The 26639-nt window shown below is 32.8% G+C and overlaps 1 protein-coding gene across 1 annotated transcript in view; it reads right to left on the bottom strand.

Annotated features, from left to right (window-relative positions):
* LOC147079145 (uncharacterized) overlaps window positions 1-26639 on the bottom strand; it is a 71845-nt gene that overhangs the window by 34940 nt on the left and 10266 nt on the right. The window contains exon 2 of the mRNA XM_085953627.1: window positions 22992-23172. Within this exon, the coding sequence (XP_085809753.1) occupies window positions 22992-23072 (81 nt within the window). The 5' untranslated portion in view covers window positions 23073-23172. The remainder of the gene's footprint in view (window positions 1-22991; window positions 23173-26639) is intronic.

The raw sequence follows: 26639 nt of genomic DNA, 5'->3' as shown, positions 1-26639 counted from the left end.
TATATTATATAAGGCAATCGTCATTAATTATTTTGGATTTTTTTTTAATGGCAAACACAAAGAGGCTCTTGCGTGATTTTTGTATAGGGGCGGTGCAGTAGTTCTAGTTACAATACTACGCATTTTGCATTCTATAAAGCAATAGAAGATAAAATCCCTGACGAACACCCTTCTCGGTTCGGAAACTCTTAGAAAACGCGCTATTTACTTTTTCCTTTGTGTGGCTATTGTTATATAATTAAAAACAAAAGAATTTTTTTTTGGTTAGGTACATGTTCAAACACGCGCGTTAACCCAATGCCAAAAGAAATGGCGTATTTCAAAAAAACACTACCTTATTCTTAGGTCAATAATTATTATAAAGCAATCATTATTCGTAAGATGTTTATCACATTTGAATGGTCAAAGACATAGCTTATAACCAGTATCTTTACAATTATCTTCAAATGTGTTAATCTTGCCCATTTTTTGAATAATAAAATGCCTAATTCTTGTGAAATTTGGGATCACAGAGATTATCAATATAATTTTTTATCGTAAATATTTCACTATAATAATGTCGACATAAATTATACTGATGGTTTTATAAATGCGTTTAAAAATTAATAAATTTAAAAAATCTTAACACCACTGCACATTTATGTACTGAAATATGACTATATTCTAAAACAATAGAGCGAGAGGTTTAAAAGAATACTATTTTATGCAATTAAAATATTTTATGCAGTCATCAAATGTTAAAAATAAATATAAAGGATAATAAGGCTTCAAAATTGTATAAATATAATATTATCTACAACGTTTACAGAATGTCCAGGATAATGCTTTGAAAATACAATAAAAGCTCCATTTTGACCTACGCTGAGCATGTCCGCCCTTAAACCAAGCCGTTTTTTAATAATTAGAATACTACAAAAGTGTAATTAATATCAAATGTATATTATTTTTTTTACAAAATGGTATTGAAAAATATTTGAGATGCTAAAATAAACAATACAATATATACCAAATACGTGGCTGCTACTTGCTTTACCGATAATAACAGTAAACTATGGAGAGATTAAAAAATATTTTTAATTTTTCCCCATACCTACACTACAAGTATAATTATTATACTACTTGAACCGTTCCCATACTATCGACTTCCCCCTACACATAACTTACACATCAAATTCATCTCGGTACATCTGATAACCATGTAATATATTAATAATAAGTATCTTTTATAAGTAATAACAGTGTCATTAAGCCTTGAATTTCAAGAATTAAATTATAAAACATAATAATAATTATTATTTATTAAAATAATTCCACATAATATCATCGCTACATTATTATTTTAATGCGATCTGCGATAATTTCTCTCTCCGAAGCAAATTTAATTCCATAGATTTAATTTCCAGTATACACTAGAAATTTGAAATTTTATTGTTAGTTTAATATTGTTTATCCACGAGTCAAATGGGTTATCATCGTTTATCAGTTACGACTACTTTATTCATTTCAAGCAAACACGAACAAAAGGGGAGTCAAAATCGTCATAGTACCTATAGAAGAAACTTCACAGATCTTAATTTATTTGATAAGAGGTCAATGATCGGTAAACTGAGGCTGTAAAAAATCATATCATGGTTAAGCATTGAACCTGAATGTTTTCAAAAATACTTAAAAGTCTACCTAATGAATCCTGGAACGATGTTGATTTTAAACGGGACCTCGGAACCATCGATAAAGTATGTAACCATAGTTATTGTTAACGACTCATACATAATAATACTATACCAATATATTAATATGTGTTTTGTATATATAATAAAATACCAAAACCACTATTACTTTCACAATTACTTTCTGATGGGTTTTATTAAGTAGATATATTTAGGTAGTCACAAAGTACATTTATAAAATGTGGTTAAATGAATATGTAAATACTTCAAATAATATCTGTACCTCAGAGCTATACTACCTTAACCCATAAATCCATAATGGCAACACTTTAATAGTTTAATTTATAATATATGTACCTACATATTACTTCTCTAATTGATCACATTGATAAATGAATAAAAATATAACCATTTTGTCAGCATACTTAGTCCAGTACAGAAAACTGCAAATTAAAAAAAAAGTCATTCAGACAAAAGAAACATAAAGAATAATGCTGCAAGGCAACACCATGCAATTAAGGGTTAGAACAGCTTCTTCGTTCGAAAATTTAAGATTATTATAATAATGTAATGATTTAAGAATTTCAGGTTACTGATATGAATAAACACAAGGTTAGAATAATTGGGCCTGAGATAGATATGATCATTATGTAGGTAAAAAAATCGACAAAAAGACACTTTGAAGTATAAACATTAATAATAATAAATTCAAATAATTGAAACTAATAAACACGTATGTATTAACATTCAATCGGTGTAAATGACACAAATGAACGCCCACGATGGTCGCGCGGCTTAAGCGTCGGCCTATAGCATCGTGGGTCCCAGGTTCGAATCCTGGGTCTGGAAAGTACACATATTGTTTTTCAATTTGTGTATGAGACAGAGTATGGACCAATGTTCCCTGTAAGGCAGTGGTTTCCAAACTTTATGTTACTACGCCTCCCTTTTAAAAAAATCTAATCTTGGCGCCTCCCCCCCCCTTTATTTCATTAAGTAAACAAGGTTTTACTACTTGTATTATATTCATTTTTAAATTAATTTGTTTTTCATGTGATGAATGTGCTTGTTTATTAGCACAATCAATTTCAATAGTAGTCAATCCAAATTCATAATCGTTCATTGGCAAATGGATTCTATCATGGGCCCCACATCGTGAAGCGGGCCCCCAGGCCAGGATCTTTGGTGGGCCCACCTACCTATCGCTGAGGTTGTAAAAATATTGTAAAAGAGCATCATGCTTCGCAGCAAATATGCCAGGAAGTGGATTGCATGGAGGTTGTATCTTTTAAAAAGGCATTTAAGTCAAAAAGTACTTCAAAAATTATGGTTTCTGGGTTATTATTACATAAAATCACTGAAATTAATAAATACCTTAAAAATATAAGTTTCAATGAAAAATTGTATGTGTGGATTTATGGGGGGGGGGGGTGTAAATTTACCGTACCGGGTGACACCAACCCTGGTTACGCCACTGATCAGATGCGTTGATGATCCGCACACACAATAGAAAAATTAGAGGGAACGTTGGTATGGATCTAATAGACTGAGTGTGTGGCCGGCATCCATTTCTCGTAAAAACAAAATCTGTTAATACAAACCTCCACTCTGTGGAGGCCCATATGATCTTATTAGGATCAGACGTGGTCGAAAATGACAATAGTTATAATAATCACAAACATATAACTGCGATTTCAATTGAAAGTATAGGTTTGACCAATTCATGAATAAATTACACGAAACCGATCTTGACTATATTATGTGGATTAAGTACTATGTACCTATATTACTAGGTAGGCTCTTACATATTTATCATATTTTGAAGTATGTATTGTTAAAAATATATCTTATCGGGATTTGATAAGATAGTTAATCATATGAATAGTAAGCTTAGATAATATTATAAGAATTGTTTTATTATGTACGTGCCAGCATCAGCAAAAATGTGGTGGAAATCAGTTTCAAGAACGTTATCATCTTCTCGTCGATGTCTGTCGTCTTCTTATCAAAGTGGCATGGCTATAATCAGTAATCACTTCTTCGACTGCCTTTGATCTTAATTCGAACTTCACCATTAATTATTGTTTTACACTGTCACTGTTTTTCAATTACTGAAAAATCACTATATATTATATTATTATCCTGTATCTCTGTACTTGGTATTACTCTACATGGAAAGAAATTTAACTAAAATATTATTCAGAACAAAAAAAAAGCATATGATCATACAATATTTTGGCTTATTTTCTTTTTTCAAAGTCACCGACGACTTGATTTCGAATTTATATCACGCGTATTTATTTATTTAAAACATATTACATAACTTCCTATTATCTGTGAGGTTTTTAATATTCAATCGTTTTTGTGTCATAGGTACATAGCAGTGGGAAAGTACTTAATTTCCTAAGTACATATAATTTTTGTTTTTTACATAATATTGTTTTATATTATCACTAATAATATCCGCCATTTTATATTGTATCATACAAATGAGTTTTATTATCAGTTTAATCTTATCAATTTTATTATTTTATTATAGGCAGTTGATGATAAGTTATATGGACAAAATTACCGTTTGTATTAGATTTAGATGCCTAATAGTATTCGAGACAATTTACGAATATATTATATATAAGTATATTAGTTTTCTCTAAAGATGGTGGGAATCTTAATTTTCTTATCTCGACATTTTTTTTCTTCTAAAATTTAGAAATTTTTATTGAGAAGACGTGAAATTTTTATCACATTTCCATTTCTTCTGGATGATTTTTTAAAAAAAATCCAAAATTCTCGAGAAAACATAAACCAAAATTTTATTTTACTATATTATGATAAATTTAATAAGTATATCATACGATACCATTAAAATCCGAATTTATTTAAGCAATAAAACTATACAATAACATCAAGGGCATGAAAATTTTAAATTGCGTTTTCTTGAAAGTACTCTTTTTGAAGATAAGGTAGTCTGGCTCTCAGGTAGAGAAATATAATCATCACACGATAGTACCGTGTGTTTTGGTGATTCATACACAATAAAGGGGAAAAATCTGTTGGTCACTGCGAATATGCATAAAATAAGATTAGTGCCTCGGTTATTTATTAATTGTATGATATTTCGATAAATAAAATGTATTTCCAATGCTTTCTTTATTTTGTAATAATATTCTACGATACGACCGCGGGCCGCAGCTTTTCAATGTGACAGCCGTATAAAAATCTTTACAAAGCTGTGGTACATCGTTAAATTGTAGTTCACAATAACAATGCCATAAATTAAGCCATTTCACACGTCCGAGTCGCAATATTACACAAAAATACATCATAACAAAATAACGTATCAAATACTTTGCGCACACAACTCGCGAAAACATTATGACGCATTTTGTATGAGATTATTAATTAAATTATTATTTTCACTTCAAATATACAATAATATTAATTCATAATAATAAATAAATGAACCAAATATTTGAACAAAGCCGTATTTTTTTCCTTATTCATTTACATTAAATTTGATACAATCAAGGATTAGATTCTTCTGTGAATCTTAAGTGTATCTACGTCACTCGTAATGAAATATTTAGAATACAACATCACCATGACGTATCTACTTATGAGATATAAAGAAAAAACATATTGTTACACAAAATCGATTTTATCAATCAAATATTTCATTCAAATAAATTCAAATTATTGCAAAACTAATCACAACACGTGGAAGAAACTACGTTGCACTTATTTTAGATTTAAAGAGTAATTAATAGTTTTCATACAAAATGTATTGTTTTCCGTACAGTTTTCACAAAGTACTGATATCGACGTAAGAAAATTACTTCGACTCGATTTTTTATCAGTATCTTTACCTTATCGATAAAAATGTTTGATAAACACATGTTCCGCGTCATTTATTAATTTTGCATCGATATTGTGCAACTGGAAGAAATTATTCATTGTTTTTCACGAATTTATTTTTGAATAGCACACTTTTGTACGACGTAAGTACGAGGTCAGGGCAAAGTATATGTGATTAAGGGCCCACATGCTCAGCGTAGGTCAAAATGGAGCTTTTATGGTATTTTCAGAGCAAAACCCAGGACATTCCTTAAACGTTGTAGATAATCTATTTATATAATTTTGAAGCCATATTATCCTTCATATTAATTTTAAACATTTGATGACTGCATTTATATATTTTAATACATAGAATAGTATTCTTTTAAACCTCTCGCTCTAATGTTTTACAATATAGTCATATTTCAGTACATCCATGTGCAGTGGTGTTAAGATTTTTTAGATTTATTAATTTTTAAACGCATTTACAACACCATCAGTAAAATTTTATTAATGTTACATTATATCGTGATATATTTACGAAAAAAATTATATTTTATAATCTTTGTGATCCCAAATTTGACTATTACGTATGACGTATTAGAATACGCTGAGCATGTGGGCCGTTAAGGATTTTAGTCTTAAATTACATAGTTTATTAGTGCCGTAGGAGAATTATTTGATAGGATAGTAAAGTTATTTACACATATTATTTTTGTCCAAAGCCATTGAGCAAGCCAATAAACTCACATTTACCTAAACATAAATAGTATAGTAATAAATAATTTCTGTATTGTAATTATAACATTATGGTACACATTTAGAATATATTGTAGTATCGATTTCGATACGCCTCCTTACAATGTATAATTAAACTGTAGCAACACTTGTCAAATTTTCATTTCTCTTTACTTAGTGGCGGCTTTATTTATTTGGAGGCCCGAAGCACTGACTGACTTCTTAGATATATATTAGATACAACACACGTAGCTTAACGGTTAGAACACACGGAGCCAAATCCCGGGGGCTTCGGGTTGAAGTCAGCTAGGTGTCTTTTTTCTTGTGATTATAATACATTTCTCAAAGGTATTTTCATATTATGTATATATTATATTTTAGTTATGATTAACATACTTTATTCAACCAAAGAGATATCAATAATTTATAGACAGCGATTATTTAATAAATTAAAAAAATAACATACCTACCTACTATTATTTGTATAGTAATTTACATTTTATTTGCGGAATCGGAAAAAAACGGCTTACAAAGACTAATGAGTAATAACAAAGTGGTACTGAATTATTATGCTTGTTTCAGTAAAACAATGTAGTTTTTGTTTATCCTAAAATTGAAAATAATGTTACAATCCCGAATTCATAATAATAAAACGATCGAAAACAAGATATATAGGTAGGTACCTACCTAGCTTGAAAAATATTCACAGAATGCCAAAAAATATTATATTTCCATAATACATAAAAATAAGCTGTTGTATGATTTACTCAAAAATAGGTCAGTTACAATGTTTACTTAAGGAAACCGGTCAAGATTATGATAAGAAATTATAACAGTTCCTACTCACTTATTTTTTTTAAACGCAATTTGATTGAAATACGATAACAAAAATAACATACAGCGCGCAAGCGCGCTGCGGTTCCAACCCTTAACCTAAACAGCAATGTCCATAACACAATATACAATATCCATAGCCCACGGGTGAATCTGACACCAATATAAATTTAAAAAAAAACGTAAAAACGATTTGTCAAAAAATTAACAATCCTTACAATGTTATCGAAAGTAAGATAGCCTCGTGCCTAAATAAACCACGCCAGTTCGACACACCTAGCAACAGAAGCACATGTTCGCAGCACAGATTGGTGTTTCGTGATACATTAGTCAAGTAATTACTTGTGATCTGTAGGTTGTCATTTTAATAAAACATATTTTTTCTTATAATATTAAACTCGTACTTTCCAAAAAGATTAACAACGATTTAGTTTACAATGTCGTTAAGTAGTATACGTAGGTATACGAATATAATAATATATACTATTATATTTTAACCAAAAAGTTTGGACTATCACTGTTGAGGATCTGTAATCCATTCCTGAAGATATCGAAATATCATTGATTCGGTCGAATCATCGTATAGATAGACGACCTCACTAGTTCTCATCGACCTTCGATGTTTCCTCTGACAATGAGCCTTTCCAAATTATTAGTTTCTTTCCTAGTTACATTGTGGTAAAATTACTGCGGTACTCAGAACTTTATAGCAATTCTAATACGTTTTAGTGTGGTTAAATCGATATCCACAAACAAGTAATAATATACATTGTGGTTACTTAATATTTCATTTTTTAAATTCAATTTGGCCACCCACATGACGGTATATGGTACAAGAAATTAAAATTTGACTTATCCATCATCAAATTGTTCATTTTTATGTTTCGGGGTTGTGAACAGTGATCAAACATTTCGTGGAGGTCCGGGGTATATTAAATTAGGAAGCTATCCTATAATACTATTGACATGAAGGGCCTAAACCTTTTCTCTCAATGAAACTGCTAAATTCAAGTATCTAAGCCAGTTTGCTCTGGGTCAGACGATATAATATATTTTACATTATTTACCAAAAGCTTTCAAAAATTTTTACTGTAGATATTTATTTAAATCTGGTTATCTCCATGCGCAATTATTTATTTGGAATGCATTTGTCTGTTGCTACGCACTTCCGCAGAGCTTAACTGCTCCGTTGAACCAACGGTGAGTACCACTGAACGACAAAATTTGTCCAATTAGGGTTTTAGCGAACTCTATTACATCGCGTACCTTCCCCTTTTTGTTCCCACACCCAATCATTCCGTTTGTCATCTTGTGCAGCATGCAGCTTTCCATACTACGCTGTGTTGTTTCTGAATCAAAGAAGCGGAATCTTAGTGTATGTATATTTTTTTTAATTGGAATTGAGATAATTCATAAATTATAATTTATCTTTACAATCTTTTTATGTGTCATATATTTCATTACTGTTAGAAACCATTTTTATAATATTGTGTTCTGTTTACTTATCCACAAATTACCTACCAACAATAATTATACTCATGGCGTAACAATCGTCGATGTGATATGTGCAATTTGTGCGAATTCTCCGCACCACTATCTCCACGTGAATCATGATAGACGCCACCTTTTAAAATTGACCCGGAAATTCGTACAAAATTATTTTTATCTGTCACCAAGAGACACCACATGGCCCAGACACGTTGTTTGTCTGATGGCCAAATCTCATATAAGTTGATTGTATGTTTAGTGGCTAACAATCCCTGTCTCTGCATAGCAATAATATAATATCAAAAAAAAAATATTGTTTTCGTTTCGTAAATTAGAATCGTTCGTAAGAATTTCCCCGAAAACACTCGCAAAAAAATCCCTCTAAATTAAAAACATTTTAATATGATTCAAGTAGGCCTAGTAGTGAATTATAATAGGTAGGTACAGGGTCCAAAAAAATATAGTATTTCTGAAAAAAATATAGTATCTACGCATTGTCATCGTTTGTAAATGTATAGGTTTTTAAAAGAACCATTTCTCAAATATATACCCACTAGAAAAAATCATATTTGAAAAAATACGGCGCTCGACGGGATTTTAACCCTGAGGTGTTTTCAAGTTATGTATGTTCAATATATTATGGTATGTTGCATTCTCAAAATCTTGTGAATTATTCGTTGAATAAAAGAAATGGTTTATTAAAAATTGTTAGCAAGTTCAAGTAGACGTTATAACTAAAATATTTTTTTGCGAGAGCTGGGTGTCGGTTAGTAATTAAGGTAATTAATATTCCTTGATTTAATACACAAAAACCGATAGTTAATAATAACACAATTTGATAACCATTTCATGTATGACCTACTGTTTAAATTGTCGTAATTAGATAGGAGTCTCGTAGCATAATTGTATAATGCACAGTTGGCGTGATACCAGTGGTTATACTTACGGGTTCAAACCCGTCGAGCATCGTATTTTTTTTCAAATACTATTATTTTTTTCTAGTGGGTATATATCTGATGTGTTTTCAAGTTATACCTATAGGTTTTTTGTTTCTCACAAAAAAACGGGTACCTAATTTGAAAAAAAATATCGCCGTATATAAGATATTCAATTTCAAAATCTTTTTTTTACCTCTTTCGAACGACTTTTTTTTCGACTCGCCAAATTTTCCTCTATTACGATAGTGTTTTTTCTCACCAAACTATGGAACATAATGTAGAAATTAAATCTTTCGAGAAAAAAAACTTTTTACAATATTCAATTAAGTATATTAATGTATTTTGGGCGTGCTATTCCTTTTTTATATCGTACAATAAATAAATAAAGTTGGTAACACTGACCTCAGTTTAAAGCACGGATAATCAAATCTTCTCATTCTCTCACTCCTGTAGCAGGCTACGAGTGATGCAATACGAATCAAGTGCTATGTACGGGATAATGTTGGCTTCTTCGTCGTCAATTTGAAAATGACTTTCACGTAATCTGGTTAATGAAATAAACATGATTTTTTAATGCATCGCCTTCAAACTATTAATGAAATCATACATTACAACTTAACGTACACGCTTTTTTATATTTTCACGATTCAATTCTTGTGGGATACGGTGCGATCGACGTGTTAGAAATGTCTGCGACATACGATAAAAGTGTCAATATTGGTACTTTTCTTCTCCGTCAAGACCTCATGATTGAAGATAAAGCGTGAACCAAATTGAGGTGCGTGTCGCGGACTATCACGTGACGTCACAGTAAGCTGCCGCTACGGAAAAGAGTGTGTAATGTCGTTTTTCTTGGTGTTTAAAATGTTATCAGACTAATGCTCCCATCTCGTAGCACATTTTGAACCTTTAGTTTAAACTAACAAAATCTGCTGAAATCACGAGAATTATAATGAGGTCACCTCACGTTAAACTGCACTGCATCGACACTGCATGATTCAGTGAACCTTTTTATCATCATCTACATGCCTACACCTTTCGACTGTCATGTCCATATCACGTTTTTTTTGTTTTTAGCGGTTGGCACTATGTATTTTCTATAAGCATGTTGTCAGTTATCTATGGTCTGCAGGTTGGGTTCTGTTCAAAATATTATTTATGGATGTCATGTCGGAAGTCATTTTAACGTATGCACACGTAGAAACTGTTAAAATTTATTGAAATTAGCATGAATGATTAATAATAATTCAAATTACTAATACATTATAGTTGGCACTTTTCATCAGTGTCATTATTCAGTGAGTTTACAGAGATGGTGCTCGTTCAAAATATTCTGCAAAATGACGAAACCATAGACTAAATTTGTCGCCGTGACGGCGTGACAGTAGGCGACACGCACCTCAATTTGATTCGCGCTTAGTGAGCAGGATTATGACGTATCTGTTTGACAACCTTCTCCGTAATTTGGCTGCACCGCTTTCTAAATTCAACGACAATCACTGTGTGCCGGTGGAAACCCCGTAACTTTCTTGATTTGATCCATCGTTCTAGAGAATTGCGCTTCCTCGTTCTCTCTGGCATACATCACCAGGAAATGTGTCGAGTTTGGTAAATATTCTCTGTCGAATCTGGAATTCGCAAATGCATTATTAAAATTTTCAAATATCCTGCGGTGCCCCAAAGCGCTGAGGACTACACTATAGAAACCTCTGCACTACAAGGAAAAACTGCATATTGAATTTGTCGTATGTACTTACTTAACTAGTTCTAACTGTTAATAATACACATCATCCAGTTTTGTTGACAATTTTGTACATGTTAGGTACATGTTGTCCTACCTTTTTCGAACCGTTTTGGTTCAATTCCTCAGCGTATGATAGCGGCTATCGCAGACTATTAAATTTATATTTCCCGATATAAACAACGCTCCATTTATATATAAAATTAAATATTAATATTTATTTAAAATTTGCTTATTATCTTTGAGACCAATATTGTTGCATCATACGATCATATAAATAATGATTAATGTGTGCCCATTTCACAATCGAGAATTATAAAAAAATGCATTAAGTATAATATTATAATAACTTTGCAATTAAGTACGGAAGTGAACTTAGATACTTGCCGCCCGATATGTAGTAAAATATTTTAATAAAACCACTTATACGAATACAGAATAAATCGGTCCTGGAGTGGAGAAACTATTATATTATTATTATGGTTTGATAGATATGCGAACAAATTTTGACCGTCGAAAACAATATATTTTGTAAACACCCGAGACTTCATATTATTATTGAGAACGAATATTAATTGATAATCAACGTCATAAATCATTAGATTTTAATCATAATATTTTTTTATAATATTAAAATTAAATGCAAGAAAATATTTTTCACACAGTTCTGATATTGCCAAACAAACAATTGAGTTGTATAGAATGAAACGGATTACTATAAATGTTGCCAACTGTCATTCACAAAAATATGGTATTAAATAAGCTAGATGGCAGAAAAACCTTTTTAATTTTCTCATGATTTTCTCAAAAAAAATTGTAATAATCAATGTTATTTTCATAAGAATAAAGATTGTAGAAGGATGGTTTCACAACTAATAAATATGTAAGTCATACAACTAGAAATTAATGCGGGTTCGAAATTTAGTCACGTACGAAAGGCAACCATGTTGATTTTCAGTGGTGATCTGGAAAACATCATCACAAGATTTGCAAAAAATAATTCAAGAAGATCGAAGAATTTTCGGAGTCATACAAGACAATTGCGTCTGGTGAGCGAAGTAACTCGGAGTTATATCGCCTGTTTGTGCAGTTAATAATAGCGCAGTTTAGGGTATGCTATATCGCATGGATGGAGAAGATGCAGGCCCCAAAACAAAGAGAAGAAAATTAGGAATACTCAATTTGAGATGGTTTAACCCCATTAATAGGGCCGTCACCACACTAAAACTGCGCAGGATAGTCAGGCGTGGAGAGATATTATTCTCGAACCAATCGAGATCCTTACAGTATTGTAAATCAAATAATTATATTTATCAACTAAATTAATTTTACGAAGTACCTATGTAGTTTCTTTTAATATTTCTTGTCTATATGACCTCTCTCCCTACAGTATGTCATGCAAAAAAGATAATCTCGTAACAAACCAATATGAATGTAGAGCGGATTGCATTTTATCCGTAATAAGGCGGTTTTAAGTACATTATCAATCATTTTTAACCAATTTATCGTTTAACATGACCATTTTAATACCAAATTATTTTATGCGTGTAAGTATAAAACTATATTATCATTAATAAGATGGTATATTACAATAATATTATTATGGCCTTCATGATATTATTAAATATAACTAAGTCATGGAAATATTGATTTCGCACAACATTACTGACATCGGCCTATATCAGCTTCACAATAATGATTGATATTATATTGTTTATAAAAAATAGCACAGGAAGTCATTGTATATTAAACAGTAATACAATAAGAGGAGCAAACTATTATCGTCACAATGCTTGCCACAAATTTCATAGTCACATGATTGGGTCATCACTTTTGACGCGAAAATATTGTGTTTTATACAAACGTAGTGACCTTTGTAGAAAGATAAAATCCCAAGGTGATTATTCTTTTATTCATTTTTTTTATATTTCTCTTCAATGACAATGTCAAGTTACCTAAAATGTAACAGTCTCTCTGTGTCAGATGAGTTGTCAGATTACCATCAAGTATGGAAGTCATAAACAATGAATGTCGGGAAAATGGATTTGAAATAAATACCTACTGCGTTTGCAATATATATCACATGTTGTATACATTATGAATGAATGCTCGGCTAATAATGGCTCCCAAACTTATTATGCCCATGGAAAGCAAAGCAAAAACCTGACCATGAACCCCCAAATGAAATAACTCTACTACTGCATAATAGAAAAGTTATAAAATTAATTTTATTATCGTGAATGGTACATGGTGTTATAAAAATAAAATATAAATAATAAAAATTAAAATGGTTACTTGTATTTATTGAAATTATAACTTTTGTTAACACAAAAATACATTTTTTTCAATGAGATGGGTGAACCTGATGGGATGATATGAGACTATTATTTATGTTTGGCTCTATGTTTGTGAGTAACATATTATTTCGTGATGAGATTCATAACTGCACTAAGTCTACATGCTACTAAATAGGAAGACAGGAAAGCAATCAATAGCCTCCGTACAGTGTGATCCATAATGCAGGATATAAAATTGGTATCGGTTTTTTAACCAGAATTTGTGGTATCTTTATTCAAACATTGGTTTCAGTTCCTCATTTTTGTGGAAAATTCACTAAATTGCTCCTATATTAGTATGGATTCATCTGAGTTTGTCTGTCTGCTAGCAAAAGGGTCCAAGACCCACTATGGGATTACCAAGTAAAGAATGTTTTCAAATCATTGGCTGAGGTCAGAATGAAGAGTCGTTAAGTGTTGACAATAAGCTACCAAATCATCATCTCGTTTTTGTAATTTTGAAAGATTTGGAAACTGTTCTCTCCCCAAGTTTTGTTTGTATATATATATATATTTTTTTGCAACAAACGCAAATATTATACTTTTAGTTTTGATTCAATTAATTGATCACCTTATAGCTTCAAATTGATTTCGTTAAATTTTGCAAATAAGTCAGAATCGGCTACATAGGTCATTTTTTTGAATTAATTAAATTGAGCCGCATATCATTGTATTTACTTTTCAGGAATTCCAATACTGAATCAAAGAATGCATAAAATCGATCCAAACATTCATTTTTAGACAACCAACAAACTGCTATTTATTTTATCTTTCATAATAATGAAAATGTGTCAAAAATATATTTTTATATCAAACCATTCGCGGAATCCTTGGCGTTGTCCACGCACCCCAAAATTATTTTAATTTGCCACAGACCCCCTCAGCGGTCGCAAGGATCCCTGGGAGTCTGTAGGAACTACTTTGGGAACCACTGCTTAAACAAATTGCCAAGCAGGCATGTTGGGGTTGCGCAGCACCCGGGTGGCAGCATTTAAAGGGCGGTAAAATTAATAAAAACTAATAAAAAATATATAATAAATTGAATTACATAAATAAAATATTTTTCCGGTCATTAAGCAGAGGCAAATCTGGATCAGGGCAGATGCTAATGCACAAAACATTCGTTTTCTTCGCGTTGATTTTCAAACCAACGCGAGAGTTGTCATGCAAACTGTCGATTTTCTCTTGAATGCTCTCGATTGAGTTGTCGAATAGGACAGCCTCATCGGCGTATTTTAGGTCACATAGCTTCATCGTGGGGGTTACAGATATGCCTCAGTCAGATGGTATTTACTTCCGTAGTATAAAGTCAAAGAGGATGATGAAGTGAAAAGGAGCACACAAAGACACAACCCTGTCTGACTCCGGTCGTGACTTCTCCGAACCATTCTGTGACAGTGTAACCAATTTTGACACAGCATTCGCTATTATCATGCAGACATTTAATTATGGTAATGATCTTGGGAGGCAGTTCCCTTCAGAGTAAGGGGTGGTGCGGACTGTCGAAAGCTTTCTCATATTCAACAAAGCAACAGACCAACGGACTGTTCAGCTCATGGCTCTGCTGGAGAAAATATCGAGAGCATCGACAGCTTCAAATATCTGAGGGTGCACATCACGGGAGATGGCATTTTGCAGAGAGAGCTCGCTATCCTAATGGTAATGGCTGGAGCAACGTTCAACTCGATGCGAGGTGTCTGGAACTCACGATTGTACTCGGTCAAAACCAAATGCCGCCTATTTAATGCTAGCATTCTGACGATGCTGCATTATGGTAGCGAATCATGACACTTTACGAAGGCTCAGAGTAACCATATACTGATCTTTGAGAACAGATGTTTGCGACGGATAATGGGTGTACAGTGGTATGTCTATAGGAATAACGAAGAGACAAGAGAACACACCAAGCAGCCTCTCATCACGCTGAGAGTGAAGATGCGACGTTGTAGCACGTGCTGCGGATGCCAAAAGAGAACCTCAACCTGGTTTTCCTGTTCATCAAGCCAACCGGAATCCGGCATCCTGGAAGGCAGCTAAATACTACCTATAGAGTGTATTCTGTGGAGCTACGGGATGCTGGTAAGACCTGGAACGATACAAGTTGACTGGCTAGCGACGGAGATTCTTCAAGGCGCCGCGTGGTATCCATATGTCCTAACCAAGGGGCGGATAAGACCGAAGAAGAAGAAATTTAATATCACGTTGAAATATAAAATACCTATATATTTTGCAAACTCACGAAGAATGTCGCTTACCAATGTCACTAATATTATTATCTTAATATTAACAAAGAGATGTGATTCTAGGAAAGAGATATATTGATATTTTTACTAGATACTTTGGTAGTTGGGATTTATGATTTTTATTTTTATTTTTATCGTGGAGGGCTCCAAAATCGGTCAGTGCCTCGGCCTCTAAGTCTCTAAACCCACCTCTGACAAGACATCCACGTTTTAAGAGTAAATAGGACATTGATATAGGCTCTATTAGATTTCGCAGCGAAAGTTTTATTTATTTACTCATTTATTCACGATCTCAAGAAGCCGATGTGAAAGGTTGAGCCGGGTCTGCATTATTTAGTTCATTAATTACTTACAACAGCACAGGTTGAGGTATTGTTTATTCCACCGATTACTAAATAATCTAGTCAAAACGGTGGTTGAGAAATAAGCATATAATATGGAAATATTCAGATCTTTCTGGCTATGTATCTAAAAGCTATACACTGTTATTTTTAAATAGGTAGCGGTCGTAATGGAAAACTTTAAGAAACTGGAGCGTTCGATAATCTGCCGAAAATATGAAAGTGTCTTTTTATTTGTATGCCCACGATGGGCGGTCAATGACAGTTTTTTTTAACTTTTGACATGCATATCTACTGAAGATCAGGCAGATGAAGCTTGTCAACGTCGCAAGTTAAAATAACCTCATGTGTACGAAATATATTTTTAAAAATTATATTATTCTATCTTGCCTCCCATAAGCAGTGGATGATTTGCCTAGCCCCACGGAACATCACTGCTAGTAATTGTTAATAATGTAACATTTAATATCGTTTAAAATGTTGTAATAACATACAATAGGTATATCAACATTGCCTGAAAATCTGATAAACATTGGAAATAGAAAAAAAAAAGAATTATTTTCCTAATAATCGACAAACAGGGATGAAATTTTTAATTTTTCCACTAGATGGGAAGCGATGGTTTCGAAGATTTCACTAACCGAAGCTGCGTTCTCGTCCATTTCAACAAATAATTTTTCACACACGATCAGTATCAACATACCAACCGATGTTTTCCTTTTTAAATGCCATATGCCATCATGTTCTGATTTTTTTTTCTTCATAAAATCAGTAATTCCGCTTCATATTTAAAATCTTAACCTTGATATTGTATGGCAAACGTATTAACTTGTTAAAATAATATAATAAAATACCCCTCTTCAACTTTTAGCTATGCATCAAACGTTCACTTGGAGGGTTATATCAATAGTATTATTGATATGAGGCGTTCAATTACAAAAAGCGACAAGTCCACAATTCGATATTTGCGGGAAACAACATTTTTATGTTTCAAGCTTCAATTATTTGTTTTAGCATAAGATTATTTTTCCGTTGTATTCTATGTCGAAATTAGAACCAAATGGCAATTTTTTTCAGCCGATAAACTCTTGAATGTAATAAATATAGGCAAAATAAAATTGGACGTAGCGCTTCTTGAACCTCACTTTTTAATTTATCCTGCATAAGGCACATATTTCCGTGGCACTGTCATGAGTTTACCGGATGCTACAGCATGGGAGACGCCATTTCCAATATTGAACGTTCCCTTATTGGCTGACGTAAACACGCGCGAAATCAACCAAGCTTTAAATAATATGAAACACGGACTTGGCGCTTTTTATAATAAATCGAGACTTAAAATATTTTTTTTCGTATAACCAAATGTGGACTCAAATAACCGTGAAAATCTTAATCAATCTATAACTATTTTGTTGGTAAATAATTAATATGCATTGCTGCAGGGCGTAAGTAATGTGAAATTAAATATATTTGAAGAGTTTTATAATATAAGGAACCCGCTTGTAAGTGCTGGTATACATAATAAGGAAATGAATGAGAACGATGGAGAGGAAAATTAGTTCTTATGACATAACACCCTCGTTTGATTATTAATGAAAAGTCACAATTTACATGGCTTTCTTTACAAATGAGGAGCAGAGAATTAAAAGGAACCAATTGCTAAGTTTGAGTATTTTGACACCAAAGATAAATATATATGCGACTATAAATTCTACAGATTTTGAACGATCTGAAATCTGGTCACAAACATTTTATATTACTCAAATGCAAAAAAAATAATGATTTTTTTCTATACGTTTATTAGTAGGTCTACGATTGAATGAGTACATTTCGGATCATATAAATTAGATACGCTGCTGTGAAAATCATAACATTTATACATTTATCAATTCACGGAGTGTAATTTTATTATTCAATGTTTAAAAAATCTGTAAATGAACACTTTTCATGCATAATTATTAATATGTAGTTATGTGGTGGTATGAAAATTTTCCTCAGCTCATCTCTTACTATTGATGTCACTACTATTTGAATTCTCAGCCTCGTATTTTCTCAATATTTATATCACTTATTCAAAAAAAACGTAATCTACATACTATACTTTAGTCATCTCACCAATTACCCAAGTTTTATAGAATATTCAAGGCTAGTGATATATATATATATATATATATATATATATATAGTGGTATTGACACATCTCCATGGAAACGCCAAGTGAGATAGATCTTGCGAGTGCATTATTGCTGCACTCTTCCGTAAATCAATATCAAGAATGCAGCGGCCCAGATATGAGATGCAACAGCATATGAGCAATATACATTGTGTGTAAGTAGTTTGATATTATTAATCACTGGGAAATCCTCACCTGTAGAACTATTGTTGCGTGTTTTGAGAAAACAATTCATTTAGGTTCGTTGACAGGTTTTTTAGATTATGTATCACCTTTCAACAAATATATCGAATACGTATTTACATACCCTACATTTTTATTATTAATATTATGGTTTTCCCTGTATAATAACGATTATCAATAATTCAATAACTTCTTACAAACTAGACAAAGCATGAACCTCAAAAAGAGGAACAGGAGAAACCTCAATAACAATATTTTAGAAAAAAACCATGAAAATATTTTGAACAGAATTGGGTTTGTGCACAATTTATTAATGAAAGAAAAAACAGGAGCTTGAGATAATGAACAAAATATATCTAATTAAAAAGTATGGCATTTTCTCAATTGCAAACTAAAGATTAAAAAATACCCTCTAATACAGTGTTTCCCAACCGCCGGTCCGCAGAAACTTTCGGCCTGTCCTCAAATAGTTGCCGCCCATTATAAAATGCATCTAAAATTCCATGTAAATCTTCATTCAATAAATAATAATCAATTCTTGTAATGTGTCAATCGATGCGTAATTGATAGTCGAAAATAAGGAAAACTAATGGAGTTGTCTTTTGATGCCACTTTGGTATCCAGACATAAAATAAAAACATTTTTAATCACAAATTCATTATATTATCATCCACATTCGACTATGAGTTCGTGTGAGAAGAATTTTTTGTCTGTATTTAAAGAAAACGAACCATAGAAACCGAATGGATGTCAATGCAGCGCTTCGTCTCTCTGAAACAACACTAAACATATGCCAGCAAAGATGCAGCAGCAAATTTCGCACAGTTTTTTAAAATCAACTTTCTCAAATATCCAGAAGTACCATTATTAACAATTTATTTACTGGTCGATATCTGATTATTTCAATTAACAATAGAATATTCAGTATTTATTTTTTTTGTATTCGCAATTAGACTCTCATAAATGTATGTTATGTATAATATTTATTATAATATAAGATTTAAAAATGAATATACAAAATACTATAATAATAAAAACAATAATAATAATAGTTTGTTCTGCGTTAACGGTCCCTGATATTTTTATCTTATTTTTACCGGTCTACAGTAGTAAAAAGGTTGGTTAACACTGCAGTCTATTCCTTTTGTATTGCAAATTAATTTGTAGCAATCTTCATACTCAAGTCACTTCCGTACATTGTATTTTAGAAAATATATAAAATGTCCTTTGAAAATTGATGGTGTTCTTTTCAGGGCCAGATGTTCACTTAAAAGAGCCCTAGTCTAATACAGTCCCCATCTAAAATATCAACTAAACCTGGTTTTACAAACGCTTATTTTTTAATAGAGAGTTTAACGTGATCGATTTCGATAAATGTTTATTCGTATAAGTGTAGTTTTCAATTCACAACAATGTAGAAAATTATATTTCACATTGATAATTAATTGCAGGTTTACCTACTGAGAAGAATGTGACGTATTTGTGCATTTTAAATTTAATATTTCTTCTTGTGGCAATAATTCATTCCCCAACGCGCATACTACAGCCTCCTTTGCATCAAAGTTGTTTTAAAATTAATCTTTCAGGCTCCGGGGCCCTGAGTTTTAGCCATTTTAGCCCGATAGTATATCTAGTTCTGATTATTTTAGTAAATTACCACATATATATATACATTCAAACATGACACCTAGTCAACTTGTACCGGAATCAAAGCATTCATAATATAATACAGATGTGGGTAGCTATAACCACATGCAAAAGGAAAGACCATTTCAATTTATTGTACACAGACAGACGGCCAAACACATCAAACCATCATTATTTAGAATAATTAGATTAACTACGACAAAATATCGCGTAGGTATGTCACTTATATGAAGGAAACAGACTATTATAAACAAACGTTTATTCTCACCGTGTTTCGATGAGCCAACGTTGATAATATATTTTTTCTGTAGGTAACTTACTATCAATACTATCAACTGCTGTAATATCATATATTTAGACTCCCTTAGATATTTTTTTTTTGTGATTTTACCGAGGCTTTGACTGCGACTCGCTGTCATATCGCCACTTCTCTTCTAGAAGGGGATCCGTCGATCAGGTCCTCACTCCTATTCTGTTAAATAACTTTACAATTTTGCCTAGCTCTTCCGTCTTACCCACCGCCAGGACACCCTTCAATTCGTCGACATTCTCATAGATATCCGCAATTCGCAACTCTACTCTGTGAAGTTCATATTTAGGGCATTGTAGTGCTATATGTACAATGTCCTCTAAAACATGACATTCATCGCAGAGTTGCGATTCGCTTCTTCCCATGAGGACATCAAATCTTTTGCCCATTGTGTGCCATGTTCTTAGCCTCAGTATTAACTTAAGCTCATTCCTCGTGAAAGGAGACTCTACAAACCAGGGCACCTCTCGTTGTGATGGTAGAATAGACTTACTCTATTTCCCCTTTTCTAATGATGCCCTATAGTGAAAATCTATCCACATACTTTGGCCCATTTTCTTTATAGCTTCATTCCAGTCCAGGTTTTCTGGTATCCACTGATATGGTACCTCTGAATGGCCAGCTTCCTTTGCCAAATCATCCGCCCTTTCATTGCCCTCAACACCCATGTGCGATGGGATCCATCTCCCTTAGATATAGTATATAATCTTTGGTCAGTACATTGATATTATAGTGGAATAATTTAGCCCTGAAAATGTGTTGATGCGGTATATTCTAGTGTGTAGCACCAGTTAGGCAGGGCGAATTTACGAATAACTATTGTTACAGTTGCTGTTTTGATTGCACATCATCATCATCATCATCATCAGCCTGAATCTATCCACTGCTGGATGAAGGCCTCTTCAAGTTGCTTCCACTTCTCTCGGTCCTGTGCATTGCGTTGCCACGTACTTCCACAGAACTTTATCATTTCATCGATCCAGCGGCCTCTAGGTCTACCTTGTGGACGTTTTGTACTTCTTGGATACCACTGGATGACTAGATTTGTCCAACGATTGTCTCTTCTTCGAGCTATGTGTCCAGCCCATCTCCATTTAAGGCTTTTAATAAACTTTATTACATGGACAGCTGAATGTGCCCTACTTCCTTCTCTGCTCCATAAGATTCAATGTTGCCTTTGAAAGCTTGGTGGGAGGTGTGACTTCCGAGCTTTTTACGCCTGTTTTTTCTGCACATTGTAGAATGATATTCGTTATATCCTCCGCGTTGGATAGGGAAAAGGTTTCGTTCTCATCTAAGAAAGCCGATAGTGCATTTTTGAGTTCATCTTGGAATTCAGTATTGTTCTGCAAGTATATGCGAGCATTTGACTTCTGGAGTTTGGATCTTTCTGATTTGAAGTTCAATCTTATCTTACATCTCACCATCCGGCGATTGCTGCCGGTGTTAAACCGATTGATCACCTTACAGTTTAAAAATGTATATTTTCTGTCAGTGAGGATGTAATCGATTTCGCTGGTCCTACCTGACGGGCTTCTCCACGTCCATTTACGTGTAGGTTTATGTTGAAAAAAGGAATTCATGATGTGAAGATTGTTGGTTTCAGCAAACTCCACAAGCATGTCCCCTCTACCATCCCTTGAGCCATGTCCGAAATGTCCGACCGCTACGTCATCTCTTTGGTATGATCCAATACGTGCATTGAAATCTCCCATTATGATGTTGAAGTGGCATTTACTTTTATTTTTCAAGGATGTTATTTCCTCGTAAAACTCTTCCACTTTTTCATCAGGATAACTCTGTGTCGGAGCATATACTTGCAAAATCTGAATGCGGTACCTAGCATTGATTTTAAGTATCACGCTTGTGACCCTGTCAGAAATGCAGTTGAACTCGACTATGCGGTCCCTCCAGGCTTTGTTGACAACAAATCCAACACCGCTCGTGCGTCAATCAATCATACATCAATCATATTGTACCGCTTTCTCTCACTCTGAGATGCTCCGTTATAATATATTGTGTTTTGTTACACTATCGAACTTCACCATAAACAAAATATGCGCAGATGCATTTTTTCTAGTGTGCATAAATTACACAGGGAAAATATGGGATAATTGTTACATTTGATATTAAGGACCGTATTTACATCCAGAATATTATATCACTTTCCCTTGCTCGACACCCTTCTGAATAAGTCTAGTTTTCTCAACCTCACACTCATTTGGGATCATTATAATACTAAATATTATATAAACGTCCATTAACTACGTGCGTTATGTTTTATGACAATTCAATAATTCCCAATGCAGGTGAAGCTTGAAGGTGATTGCTATAAAAGACTAAGAAGAAAACACATGTATTCGCTAAAACATCTGCGTCGATTGTTCCTTCAAAATACATAGTTATTAAATTTATCAGAGGCATTATTAAAGTATGGTGAATGAATCAATTAGTCAGGATATATTTCAATAAATCATTGGATGGATTTTCGTTCAGTTAAAAAATAAAATTAAGTCACCTGCCTCATGTTCTTATCTTCTTTGCTCTGAATACATTGTTCTGAGAACATTGGCACACTTTTCTTGATATGTTCACACATTATTAAAATGATAATTAATAGCCAGCTTTATTTTATTCGTTCACTTTATTATCAAACATAATTTTAATACTACTGACACTTTTAATTTACTTGAAACACACTTACAAAATTACGTGATACTTACATAAAATGTTTATTCGGAAAGCTTACTAAATATTTCATCATGTCATAATATTATGAAAAATAAACTCCGCCGATTTATGGTGGTGTGATTGCAAAATTTATATCAATGAACCTGTCAAAAGATTATCGCAGTTTTAAAACAATTCTCAATTATAAACAAATATATTCTGCTGTCGTCAGCTGACTTGCATTTTAATGATTATACTTCAATAACACGTTGGAATTTAGTCGAAGAGAATAGTAAAGTTATCCTAATTTTAAAAAAAGCGAGCCTCTGTTTTCTAACATGAAATACTTAAAATCAGAATATCGATCAAGACACACATACCCTCATTTGGATAATTGCTTAAGGACAGTTAATTCTAATTATGTACCTGGCTACAGTGACGTCCCGTGGGGGTAGGCAGATTGAGCGTCGCTTGGGGGCGGCAGTTACTCGAAGGGCGGCAAATTGAGGAGAATCATTTGGTAAATATGGAAATAGCTACTTAAACTGAGTACTTAATAACGAAAATATCCTTCCTTTAAAAATTCCGCTCACTGGTTGGAAACAAGATGTATTAATAATTAACATAATAGGTTTAACAGGACTGTATTTTCTTGTCGGGTTCGCGATGTCTAGTTTACTTCCATTGCCTTTCGACGTCATTCGTGACCAGAAACGACACAAGCACATTGTATGCAAAATTATATAAAAATATTGTATAAACATTGGGGCGGCATTATGGCGCTGCCCAGGGGCGGTATTTTGTCTAGGGACGTCACTGCCTGACTATAATAAGTTAGCTGAAGATTTACATTTTACAGTGCCCAAATATGTCGTATTGATTTTTTTGCATAGCATGTATTCGTATATAAATATATGTTCTTATGTACATTTAAATATAAGAACAGCCATTTTAAATACATATTAACAATTAAAATTTATAATAATGTTGAAAATTTGAATCATGGTTTATTGTTTAACTTTTTTAGTATTTTTATTTTAAAGCTTGAAATATTAGTTATGTAATATTTTTTGAAGATGATTTATGTCGATATGTGTGTCTCTTCTCTTAAATAATTATTAATTGATTGATTGATACGGTGTTTAATTTATAGAACTCCATATTATTAATAATGCACATTTCTGTGATTTTCGGGGTTAAATCAAGATCATCTTTTTGGATGTTTAATAGATATCAGATTTTTTTTAAAACAAGTATAAATATGACAAATGTATATAATATATACTATGCGCCCCCGTCTATGTTCAAAATTTGTATTGCGCCCTTCGTGGCAACAAATCGGAAAAAAACAGCTTTTCGATCGACCAATTAATTGTTCATGACTGTTCAATAGAGACGAAGCCTAAATTATATGAAATTGAAAGCAAAAAAAAGTATCTACGACTGATAATTAAAAACATTTAATAATTCCAAATTCATCTGTAGCAACATTTACAATATTGCCTGCTTCTGTCAAAATGGTAAGGTAAGATTTTTAATATTTTCTTCATAATTTTAGTCACAGTCAATCCAATTCGACAATTCCATAGAAATGTGCAGTCCCCAATTTTTGACATAATGTACCCATTAAATTTCAAGTCGTTTTATATGAATTTATAAAAAAGGAAGGAAACTCAAAAGAGATTTATTTATTTTTTTAAATACTTATTACCCTCTTCCATACACCCACAGATATATTAAAATATACAGTATGGATCCGCACCCTAGTCGATGTGCATGATACCAAGTAAAGTACAGATTAAAATTTACTACGTCACTAGCATGACTTCGAAGCAATCGGGATCGGTTTCGTCTGCGTAGTAGTGTTGCCAACCGTGTGTACTATAATTATAGTACAATACCATATTTTTGATTCCCCGAAAAATGTTCTTGTGATGTAATTTTTTTTTCAGAAATACGGTAATGTTTACACTTTTGTACTATAATCGGCATAGAAAAGGATGGGAACACTACTGTGTAGACTGTAGACCATCTGTAGACTCATCGAGGGTAGGGTTTCGCAGGTATAAAAAATTAGATAAACACAAAAAAATAACACCATTCTGTCGCTGCATCTTTCTATTTTCCATTTCCAGTGGCATTTCATTAATTTTTTTTTTCTGAAGTGTGCCAAATAAGTTTGGGAATCTCCTTATATAAAGTATGTTTTTTGAAAACTTATGCTTATTTAGTTTGTTCCATTTGATAATTGAAAATAGCAGCACATGCAACAATATATACCTATAAGGAAGTACAGAGTACAAAATTAATGGGCATTATCTTAAATGCATTTTAGTAATGAAACAATGTCTGCCTGGACTCATTCGATATCACTGCCCTCTCTAAACAGTCGGTAGATGGGTTTTTTGTTTTAGAAAATAAATAATAATAATACACTCCTTTCTCAGATAGAACGAGTAGTTACCTACCTACCAGCTACCGAATAAAAAGAATCCTTATCATTCAATATTGAAAGACTGCTAAAGAAAATAGCATCGACTAATAATACAATGTACCTACACAGCAGTGCTTTCCAATCGATGTACCGCCAATTTATTTTCAGTTTAAGTTTTACCCATAATAAGTATAATGGCATGCCTAACGTATTATTATATCATCAGTCTTGTTGAGATCACTAGATTATGTGATTTTTTTGTTATATAGTCTACATAGCTCAGATGGTAAACTTAGTTTTTTCATGAGACGGTGCAATAATCACGAGGATTTCATGAACCAGACTGCGCTTCGGTGCGCTCCTTTCCATTTCGAGGCCTGATTTTGCTACGGGTCAGAGACATTAACATGAACAGCTCTTGATTATTCACAGAATCTAGAGGTGTTGAGCGTAGAATCTTGCAAACGATTTGGTTCATTCTACGAGGATAACCTCTCACGATATCGCTGTAATCATGGGTTCTACAAACGCTTTGGGTTTGTCAAAATCAAAATCGTACGTCTCTGACGGACCGACCACTTAACTCGTATGGATGATTAAGTAGGTACCAAGAAAGCGCCTCACGTATGGAAATGCCACGATTTCGTTGGTTTGGTGATATAAAAAAAGACTTGAATATTGGGAGTGATCAACTGGAAAAGAACCTGGCAGAGTTTGGAGTCTGCTTGAGGCGCACAAGGTCCATCCTGTGATATAATGCAAGATAAGAAGAAGTTGTCAGCGAATGCTTCATTTCCGCGCCTATTTTGAAAATTGCACATTATAAATCAACATAAATTTTACTTCCGCCAACCGCAACCATTTACCTTTTAGATATATACGGAACTCTAAAAATAATTCATTTAATTAAACAACTGACATCAGCTCACTCTTTTTATCTGTATATGGCCGTGTTGTCAAATTGACTTAGTTTATAGTGAGCTTCATATTATTTAATTATTATTATGTCGATTCATGGGAGTTTAGCAGAGGGTCAATCGTGCAGTAGGTACCTACCTATTT

Source organism: Rhyacophila brunnea, unplaced genomic scaffold (genome assembly GCF_057557595.1).
Source record: "Rhyacophila brunnea isolate RB1 unplaced genomic scaffold, BYU_Rbru_1.0 scaffold_10, whole genome shotgun sequence".
Lineage (NCBI taxonomy): Eukaryota > Metazoa > Arthropoda > Insecta > Trichoptera > Rhyacophilidae > Rhyacophila > Rhyacophila brunnea.
The sequence above is the reverse complement of the archived record's forward strand: the minus strand, read 5'-3'. Positions and strand labels throughout refer to the sequence as shown.